At 27.9% G+C, this 10,597-nt stretch overlaps 1 protein-coding gene across 3 annotated transcripts in view; it reads left to right on the top strand.

The window, feature by feature from the left end:
• Positions 1–1,528: 1,528 nt before the first annotated feature.
• LOC107449922 (uncharacterized) overlaps positions 1,529–10,597 on the top strand; it is a 13,319-nt gene continuing 4,250 nt past the window's right edge. The window contains exons 1-2 of one of the 3 annotated variants that reach the window (XM_071179953.1): positions 1,529–1,642; positions 8,703–8,884. In XM_071179953.1, coding sequence (XP_071036054.1) covers positions 8,707–8,884 — 178 coding nt within the window. In that variant the 5' untranslated portion in view covers positions 1,529–1,642; positions 8,703–8,706. Of the gene's footprint in view, positions 1,734–8,702; positions 8,885–10,597 lie in introns of all 3 variants that reach the window. The other 2 variants (XM_016065601.4, XM_016065599.4) reach the window with 2 other exon arrangements.

The following is a 10,597-nucleotide window of genomic DNA, read 5'->3' as shown; positions in this document are numbered from 1 at the left end:
TTCGGTAATGGGCATCCGGTTTTTTTATTAATCGTAAGAGATAGAAAATACTGGACTTTTTTGTGTTTAGCAGCTTTATGATACTGTCATCTATACGTGAAAGAGAGTATCGTATTCTAATAATCCAGAATCACAAATTGGGGAGAGCACAGGACACTAGAAGCTCTTCTATTGGTCACGAGATTGATTGACTTCTTTAGACGGGTCTAGTTGGTGCGAGAAAACTCTTGTTGTTTAACCATATTAGGTGAAAGCATTTAATAAACTGTTTTTTATCAGTTAACAGGTTAAATACCGCCTTATTTATAATTATCTGACTGATTGTTTGAATATGGTAAAATAACAATTAAATAATTTGTTATCGAACCATTTTTTTTCTAGACATTTCTGTCAGTGTATTTCTAGTAAATAACAATTGTTTTCTCATTTTATGTCGTACTTATTATTTCCCTATTTCTTGTGGAACCCTTAACAGTTTTTCGCGGAGTATTAGGTTAACAGGAATGTTCGTAGATTATTATATGCCATTCTTTTTTTTTTAATGTAAAAAATGCATCATCAAACAAAAGAATTTCTTTCATCTAAAAGAAAGGAATTGTTTTATTATAAAACCGTTTCAAATAACTGAAACTCTCTTTAAAAACTGTAAATGTATCAGGAAGTAGAAGTCATCAAGGCTATTTCACTTTAAAAGAAACAAGAGCACTTATTTAGATTTAAAAAAAAGGATCAAGGTTATTACAACAAAAATTGATCTGACCATAACATTTGACGCTTGTAGAGTTAGAAGCTAAAATTATTCTTTAAATAATAAGCAATACTTTTTTTAATCAAAATATAGAAGCAATATATCTGCATGCATATATCTTCTGTTAAGAATATATGTAACTTAGTGAATGACAAGTGGAAATTTTCTGAAAAGAAATAATAGAGAATGCTACACTTTCTCGTTTAAATTTCTAACACTTATTCAAGTTTAAATTTTGAAATTTAAATTTTCTCTAATCTGTCTTTTTCTTCAACAATTTTTCTATTAGTTCATAGTAAAGAGAATTTTCTGGAATTTTCTAGTTCTTTTTTATGAAAAAGACAAACTTGAAAATTACAGTAACACTAGCAAAACTTAAATAACTTGATTTTCAAAATAATGGACTTTTTTTAATTCTTTTCTTAAAACGTAGCAAAAATTATAAAGATAAATAAAATATGCTGCTCTTTCTCAAATAAATTTTCTATTGAATTTAAAAATTAAAACTCATTCAAGTTTAAATTTATAAACTTAAATATTCTTTAATCTATCTTCTCTTAGACACTTTTTTACTTTATCATAAAGAGAAATTTTTTGAAACGTTCTTACTCTTTTGAATTATTAATAAAAATTTAGACGTTACATTAACGAACTCAAAATTTAAATGACTTGATTTTCGAAATAATGGATTTTCTTTCGTGAGTATGTTCTTAAAAGTAAAAAACTTGCTGCATCATTAAACTAAATTTAATGACATGTCAAATTTATTTATCGTGTATTAAAGCAGCTGCTCATTATTTATCGTGCATAGAGCAGCTGTTCGTGCATTAAGGCAAATGCTCACGTATAAAATTGCATTTCAAAGAAGTTCGCTGCGTACTTCATACATACGAAGTGAGTCCATACCCACGGTTGTATAGTAAAGTATTTTTTGTTTAACTAGGTAAGTTCAAACAATACCGTTTGGTACTTGACAATCAAATTGGTAAGTGGTTCTTCAAAAATAATATTTTTTTAAAGATATTAATAAAGAGATTTTGCAAATTCCCGTTGGATTACGTACGCTTGAGTACGTCAGATTCGAAGCCGTTACCGCATGCTCACTTTTTTTTAGATCCTTCGTATCTTTACGTTTTGTTGGCGTGGTATCATAAAGCTACTGATCATAGCTGTTGACAATGCTTTATGTTTAAACCTACCCACGGATTAAAACCATGAACATATTAAAGAAAGATCAAGAATAACGAAAAATAAAATAGAGGATTCGCTACTACAGAGTGTTAAAATAAATAGTGTGTTTTTACAAAAATTGGTCGATTTCATAAAAAAGGTAATATTTATTGGCTAAAGATTAAAATTACGGTAGCCAAATTGCACTAGGTTCATAAGAAACATGTTTTTTAGTTATTTTAAAATTGTAGAATATATTTATTCTAGTTATACAATTTATATTGGAAGAAGTTAAACTTCCATAATATTCACATTCATTGTGAATGTTTGTTTTGTTTTTGTAATCGAAGTTAAAATATTTTACTACACTAGCATTTTTAACTTACGTGTTTTTGCAAACCATCTCATTTTTATTCTCGTCAGTTTAATATTTTATATATTTTACCAGAACTGATACATATACAATTTATCAGAACTGACGCATGCACAATAACTATCTTACGCACGAAAGACGGAATACAACTTATAAGAGTGAAATCTTCCTAGTGGCACACAGTCCGCAATGGAAGTAGGTAACAAATAGTTTCGTTTAACTTACAAAATCCTAACAATACTTTTTGGTACCTGTAGTTACAAATCTAATGAGCAAAAAGTTTTATTTAAAAAATAATACCCTATATAAAAATTTTACGTGCATATGACTGGCAGTTTTAAATTGAAAAGAGAGTTCCGTTTAACGTGGTTAGTAATGACCATTTGGTACTAGGAGCTATGATCAAGTGTGCAAAATATTTCACATAAAAAAATGGTACATCATTTAAAATCATTGCGTATACAGAACCTGCATTTAAAATGTAAAAAATAGTTTTGTTGAACGTGCTTAGTCCTGATATTTTTTTACCAGCAATTATACTTAATTATGTAAAAGCTTTTACCCAAGAAATAATACTATATTTATAATAATATTTTAATATAAATATACTTTAATAAAAATATACTTTATTTCTTACAATTGTAATGAACAATTTTATCTACCACCTAAATAATTTTTCACAAAAAATTAAAAACACTTGGATGAACACTTTTTGGAAAGATTATTTTAAATAAATTTATACTATAACAGGTTCAAATTTATTGTTAGAAAATTTTGAAGGCAACGAAATTTTATTTAAAACTGATGACTTTAAAATGATCGAAATTTCAATGGCATGGTTCCATCCTCAAAGACACTGAATCGATTTAGTAAAAACACTCTTAAAAAAAGTTTAAAACTAAAAAAAAAAAAAAAAAAAAAAAAAAAAAAAAAAATGTATTTGAGCTTCAAGTTTTGGAATGGAAGAGTTTTTCTTCAAACAATCATGAAGCGGATGCTTGAATTAAATTGGTTAAAAACCTTTGAACTTGGCCAAATTTTATATGGTCCTCATCTTAAAAGAATAAACTCGTAAAGGCAAAGGTTAAAACTATTATTAGATAGTTTTATGAAGCAAGGAAACTTTATTTTAAATATTTAAGTAGACTTTAAAGTGGATGAAATTTCGATTGCAATAATTCATCTTTGCAATAACAAAAGTTATCGATAACGTTGTACAAGTAAAACACGCTTAAAAATATTTTAAACCTAAAAAAACATATATGCTCCATATTGCAATCTCTTATGTTCAATATTGAAAAATTTAAATTCAAAAGGCCAATACTTTAGCATCTTTTGTAATTTGTTTTGCTGTTTGTTGCTAATGCTAAGATCAATTTATGGTAGTTTTGCTTTTTCATTTGCAATATTCAAGTTTAAATTCTGGATCAGTCTAGTAAAATTAAAACTCATACGTAAAAGTACGAAATGTTATAACTATTCATTTGGTTCTTTCACTAATAAAATCATGATAGATTTGAATAAATTTATGGATAGTAGTAGTTTAAAAATTTAAGGAAAGAGTTTAATGCCAATATGGCAGATGGATCAAGACATTTGCAAATTTATCAGGACAAACTAAGACTTGTACCGTTCTTGGAAAACATTACATTAAATTGTTCAATTANTTTTTTTAAGGTCAAGTGCCATTGCCCGGTATATATTTGCCCGGTATACGCTACACTGATGTTTTTTTAAGGTCAAGTGCCATTGCCCGGTATATATTTGCCCGGTATACGCTACACTGATGTTTTTTTAAGGTCAAGTGCCATTGCCCGGTATATATTTGCTCGGTATACGCTACACTGATGTTTTTTTAAGGTCAAGTGCCACTGCCCGGGATAATTCTCACATTTCATACTTTACCTAAAATCATCCATCATTCTATACAATGCCTAAGTTTCATACTTTGCCGGTAACATACATGTATTAAGATATAACTAACTTTAAAGTAAAAAAAAAAAACTTTAAAAACAAAAGCAAAACAGATAACAATAATAAAATCAAAGACATAACGAAAAGATTCAACAAATAACATATTTTATACGAGTTCGAAAATGACAGCAAACGTCGCGAAAAATAAACATAGAAACAAATGCGAACGGTGACGGTAAACCTTTGAAATTTAGCCAATACGCCAAGGAAGCGAACAAAAAAATCCCCAATATTCTCAGTGTAATTACCTCTTTCCCTATTTTTACTCTTCCGACGAAACTCTATGTTTTTAACATTATGGAATCGTCCTTCCCCTAGTCGCTTGTCGAAATCTTCCTAGTGGCACTCAGTCCGCAATGGAAATAGGTAAAAAATAGTTTCGTTTATCTTACAAAATCATAAAAATACTTTTTGGTACCAGTAGCTGCAAATCTAATGAGCAAAAAGTTTTATTAAAATATAATACCTTATTTAAAAATTTTACGTGCATATGATTGGCAGTTGAAATTGAAAAGAGAGTTCCGTTTAACGTGGTAAGTAATGACCATTTGGTACTAGGAGTTACAATCAAGTATGCAAAATATTTTACATAAAAAAATGGTACATCATTTAAAATTATTGCGTATACAAAGCCTGCATTTAAAATGTAAAAGATAGTTTTGTTGAACGTGGTAAATCCCTATCTTTTTTTACCAGCAATTATAATTAAATATGTAAAAGCTTTTACCTAAGAAATAATATTTTATTTATAATAATACTTTAATACAAATATACTTTAAAATAAATATACTTTAATATAAATATACCTTAATAAAAATAAACTTTATTGATAATAATACTTCATTAAAAATATACTTTAATATAAATATACTTTAATATAAATATACCTTAATAAAAATAAACTTTATTGATAATAATACTTCATTAAAAATATACCTTATTTTTTACAATTGTAATGAACAATTTTATCTACCACCTAAATAATTTTCCACAAAAAAGTAAAAACATTTTGGATGAACACTTTTCTGTAAGATTATTTTATATAAATTTATACCATAATAGGTTCAAATTTATTGTTTGAAAATTTTAAATGCAACGAAATTTTAATTTAAAACTGATGACTTTAAAATGATCGAAATTTCAATGCCATTTTTCCCTCCTCATAGTCACTGAATCGATTTAGTAAAAACACTCTTAGAAAAGTTTAAAACTATAAAAAAAACATGTATTTGAGCTTCAAGTTTTGGAATGGAAGGGTTTTTCTTCAAATAATCGTGAAATGGATGCTTGAAATAAATTGGTTCAAAACCTTTGAACTTGGCCAATTTTTATATGGTCCTCATCTTAAAAGAATAAACTCGTAAAGGCAAAGGTTGAAATTAAAATTAGATAGTTTTATGACGAAAGGAAACTTTATTTTAAATATTTAAGTGGACTTTAAAGTGGAAGAAATTTCGATTGCAATAATTCATCTTCGCAATAACAAATGTTATCGATGACGTTGTAAAAACATGTTTAAAAATATTTTAAACCTATAAAAAACATATATGCTCCGTATTATTCATTGTAAACTTTTATGATAGATATTGAAAAATTTAAGTTCAAAAGGCCAATACTTTAACGTCTTGTGTAATTTGTTTTGCTGTTTGTTGCTAATACTCAGATCAATTTATGGTAGTTTTGCTTTTTCATTTGCAATAGTCAAGTTTAAATTCTGAATCAGTCTAGTAAAATTAAAACTCATGCGTAAAAGTACGAAATGTTATAACTATTCATTTGGTTCATTTCACTAATAAAATCATGATAGATTTGTATCAGTTTATGAATAGTAGTAGCTTAAAAATTTAAGGAAAGAGTTTAATGCCAACATGGCAGATGGATCAAGACATTTGTAAATTTATCAAGACAAACTAAGACTTGTACCATTCTTGGAAAACATTACATTAAATTGTTCAATCAATATATTTGATTTTTTTCGTCAAAGTTTTTCTCATTTCCCAAAATCTAGTTTAATTAAAATGGTTAAAATAAATTTTTGCTGATGCGATGAAATCAAAGAAGCAAAATAAGAATCACTTCATAACTTTCGACATTTTAATATACTCATGAAGTGTAATTGCAACAGGATAGGAATATATACACTAACCTACAATAGCCGGAAAGAAGGCCCAGTGGTTAGCGTGCCTGACTGCGAAGCCAATGGCTGCGGGTAATATTGCTCAGGTCACAAGGTGCTCACCAGGCAACGCAAAATTAGCAGCACTTCCAGCACCTTACATGGCGAAGAACGATAAGTTCAGTGCCTGACGTTTAAAAAATAATAATTATAATAATGGTAGAGACACTTTCATTTTTTGGTATACTTTTTAAATTTCTCGAGAAATCCTTAATGGAATGTTTTGAAAATTTAGAGATGACTAGTTCATGCGATTTTGCATACTTAGCAACAAGGCTTGAAGCTGTCAGAGGTTTGAAAGACCTGCAATAAATTACCAAAAAAACAAGTATTTTTGAACACTCTGTGTCAATAAATCGATTTCAATTTTCTAAGAAGTTCAAGAGAAGGCTCAAAATGATCAGGAGTTTTACACAAATTTTATTTTGCATCATTAGACAAAATTTAATGACTAATAATAATACCTTACAATAATCCTCCGGAAACTAAACTTGAATGATTTGCAGAAAAAAACTTGCAAAAGAACACATACTTTTATAGGGGTGATCCACCACAATGCCGATCTCATTTGTAGTAAATCTTGTTTAAGAGTACAAGATAAAATTTGAGTTTATCAGTTTGAGTTTTCTTTTAAAAAGTACAAAAACTATTTAAAATTGCTTGAAACTTTTGAAATTCTCAAGATATTCAAATGAAGATTTCATTATTTGCCTAATATTGGCAAAATTACAAAAAATTATGACAAAACTTTTTAAAATTTTTTTAGTGCATGCGCAGTATAAAAGAACCAGCTTAAATGCTCATAACTAGTGCAGTTTTTAAATATTTTTTTTTTAAATTTTAAATCAAAAATTTTACAATTAATCCGAAATTTTTCCAAAAATTTTGTTTAATTCCATTGAATATTTATGACGTTAAAGCAAAAAAACTAAGGGAAAAAATTACTTTTTTATAAAAATGTCCATATTTCCATAAATATATACTCTAAATTTACGAAACTAAATTTGCGCAATCATTAAAAATAACAACTAAAGTAATCGATGCAAGTTACAAGTTTTTTGCTTTATTTTCTTTCGTAGGGTGTTCAAAAATATTATTTTTTTATTCGTAACTTATTCTATGTCTTTCAAACCTCTGACAGCTTCAAATTTTATTGCTGAGTATAAAAAAACGCATGAACTAAACACCTCTAAAGTTACAAAATAATCCTATAAATATTTCTTGAGAAATTAAAAAATATATCAAAAACTAAAAGTGCCTCTTCCCTTATTGTTGGGTATAAACTTTTTTAATATTGACATATTTTTGAAGGAATTATTTTTCCAACCAGTCTTGCTGATATTGGTAAATGGCATTAAAAACAACAACAACATACTAGTTTTGATTACAAATCATTTGTTAAACTATTGTTACACCTTGCATAAGAATCTGCTAACGAAAAAACATTACAAATTCGCACGAAAGTCATTTCAGTAGGCACAAAAGCTAAACTTTTTATTCTAATACTCAAATCTGCCATCTCAAGAATATTTGAGTGCCCCCGTTACATTAGCCTAAGAAAGTTGTCCTTTTTTTCTTTTTTTGAATTTAGACCATTCATTAAGAGTATCCTCTCTGTTGAGCTTCAAGTTATTTATACTATTAAGGGAAATTTTTACGTAAATTATAAAAAGTACATTAAAAACAAAACAAATATTATGTCACATTGCATCCTGGTTACAAAGGTTAATATTTTGGAACTTACCTTATTTCACGTTATGGACTAGTCCCCAACAGAAAGTTTGGAGATATGTAATTTACTCATCAAAACAATTGTTTAAAAGAACTCCAGTGTAGCCAATGGCAAAACTTTTAAATTACCCAAAACAATTAAAATATAAAAAACCTAAAAATGCCCTTGTGTCTTTTTGTTTATTCGGTTTATTTCAAAATTAAACTTTTTTTTTGTATTAAATCAAAGTAATCCCCCAATGACTAAAATGTAGTCCAGCTCCGTTTGACGGTACTTATTATATTTTTAACAAACCGTCGCAAAAGTACTTGCCTTGGTAGTCTTTTAATAATTTGTTATATATATTTTATACATAATTTTTTTTTTAAAAATTGTGAGAATCAGCTGTAAAGCACCCAAAAACCTAGGAAAGAAACTGTGTTTATAAAAAAATAAGCATTTTGCAAAATTTTTAGCACTGAGGAAAATTATCCTCCTCTGTTTAATGCAACTTTCTATTTTAAAACTATACAATGTTGTCTTCGATTAGAAAAATGCTGAAAGTAATTATTCTGCTGCTAGCTGTGATTTCCATAGCAAGTGCTCGACTTGTCTGTACTCCGAATTATTGTGATGATGTTCAATGCGAAGAGCTAGATTGTGAAGATGGGCAAATAGTGAAGGAACATAACTCTTCGTGCGGATGTTGCCCTACTTGCTACACTGAAATACGTAAGTTTTACTAATTCTTTAAAAACTTGAAAAATAAAATGTTCTCAAAAGCAGATTTTTCCAACACTCAGATGTATAATAACGCCATGTTTTGTAAATGTAATTATCAAATTTTGAGCAGCTCAGAAAGAAAATTATTGTTGACTTAAAACCTTAAGCCTTCCATTGTTCTAACGGACGAGAATGGAATTTAACGAGCAATTAAAATCCGAATAATGCAGGTTTGCTTTCCTAAATTTAAAATTTGCATGGTTAAGTTTAATTTAATAAATTTGAGTTAAATTCTTAACCAGAAATTCAAAATTTACGTTATTAAGAATTATTTGCTTTTAGCTTTATTCCGCTTTCATAATTTTCATGAATTTTAGAAATTTGACATAAATTGTTAATTTTTCTCTCGATTGTAATATAATTTACCGAAAATTCAATTTTCATGAGACGACTACAATAATTACGAGCATTTAAAAAGATAACATAACTATCTGAAATGCAAATTTCAAAAATTTTATTTAAAAATTTTAAAGTTAAAATATGTGCATGAGAAAACCGTTCCACTTTTAGAATATTGACGTTTAAAGAGCTCCATTTTAAGATTTCGTGTGATTCTTGAGTTATGTTATGCGCATTTTATTCAATTATGATTATGAGATTTATTCAGAATAAATAATATTGGTTAAATAGAAAAGGGGGTGAATGCGTCTATATTCAACTACTTTTAAATTTTTTGGTAGCTAATAACAGGGTGATAGTGACAGTGATTATAAGATTATTGTGATTATAAGATTATTGCTGATAAGATGATTACTCTCAGGGTATTGTACTTTCTCTCCGTATTATTTGACAATGATAGTGTTGTAATTTAACATCAAAGGTGCTGTTTTTCAATGTGTCCTCAATAATGATATTATGTAGACTTTTGCTATTGATAGTCTTAGCTTTCTGATTCTTGGGATTTATATTATTTCGGAGATTCATGGGACTTGATACCAAATGATTTACTACACAATTGGGTACTACTTTTTTAATTAGTTCACTTCAAAAATTTGTTTGCTCTTAAGACATAAATTATGATACAAGAAGCCTTGTTAGAAATTAATTTTGTTCATATTTGGAAGATGCAGATTTTTGTAAGTCACAGCTTGACTAAACCAACAGATTTATTAGTTACAGAAAACATATAAAAATATTCCAGAGCCTTTTATTTTATTCCAGAGAGTAATAGATATCATTTTTAAAAATAATATGAATGCAAAATCAAGTTTCAGGGTTAAGTTGAAATAAAGTTTTAAAAAAATCAAAGTTCATTATAAAGTTGATCAAGAAAGTCATGATCTGATAATTTTATGCTGAACCGAAAGTGTAAACTATTAATATATTTCCTAAAATTACATTTTGCAATTATTTTTTGGACATCTATGAGGATATCATATAATTCCAGCCGAAGAACGCAACTGAAGCATTCATAAACACTGTCAGTAAGAAATTCTCCTGCCAATGCTTCAAAATTGAAACTTATTTCAAGCCTGAAAAAAATTTTGTTCCTAAAACTACATTTCCTGAAGATATCTGTACAGAAACAAACGAAGAAATAGTTCATAATAGAGAAGAAGCTTCCTTAGCTGCGTATGACAACATTTCGGGGCCCGGGTGCTTATGCAGTTTCAATCCTGATGATGTACCTTAACTCATCTAACAGTTTGTATATATATATAT

Source organism: Parasteatoda tepidariorum, chromosome 4 (assembly GCF_043381705.1).
Source record: "Parasteatoda tepidariorum isolate YZ-2023 chromosome 4, CAS_Ptep_4.0, whole genome shotgun sequence".
Taxonomy (NCBI): domain Eukaryota; kingdom Metazoa; phylum Arthropoda; class Arachnida; order Araneae; family Theridiidae; genus Parasteatoda; species Parasteatoda tepidariorum.
The sequence above is the reverse complement of the archived record's forward strand: the minus strand, read 5'-3'. Positions and strand labels throughout refer to the sequence as shown.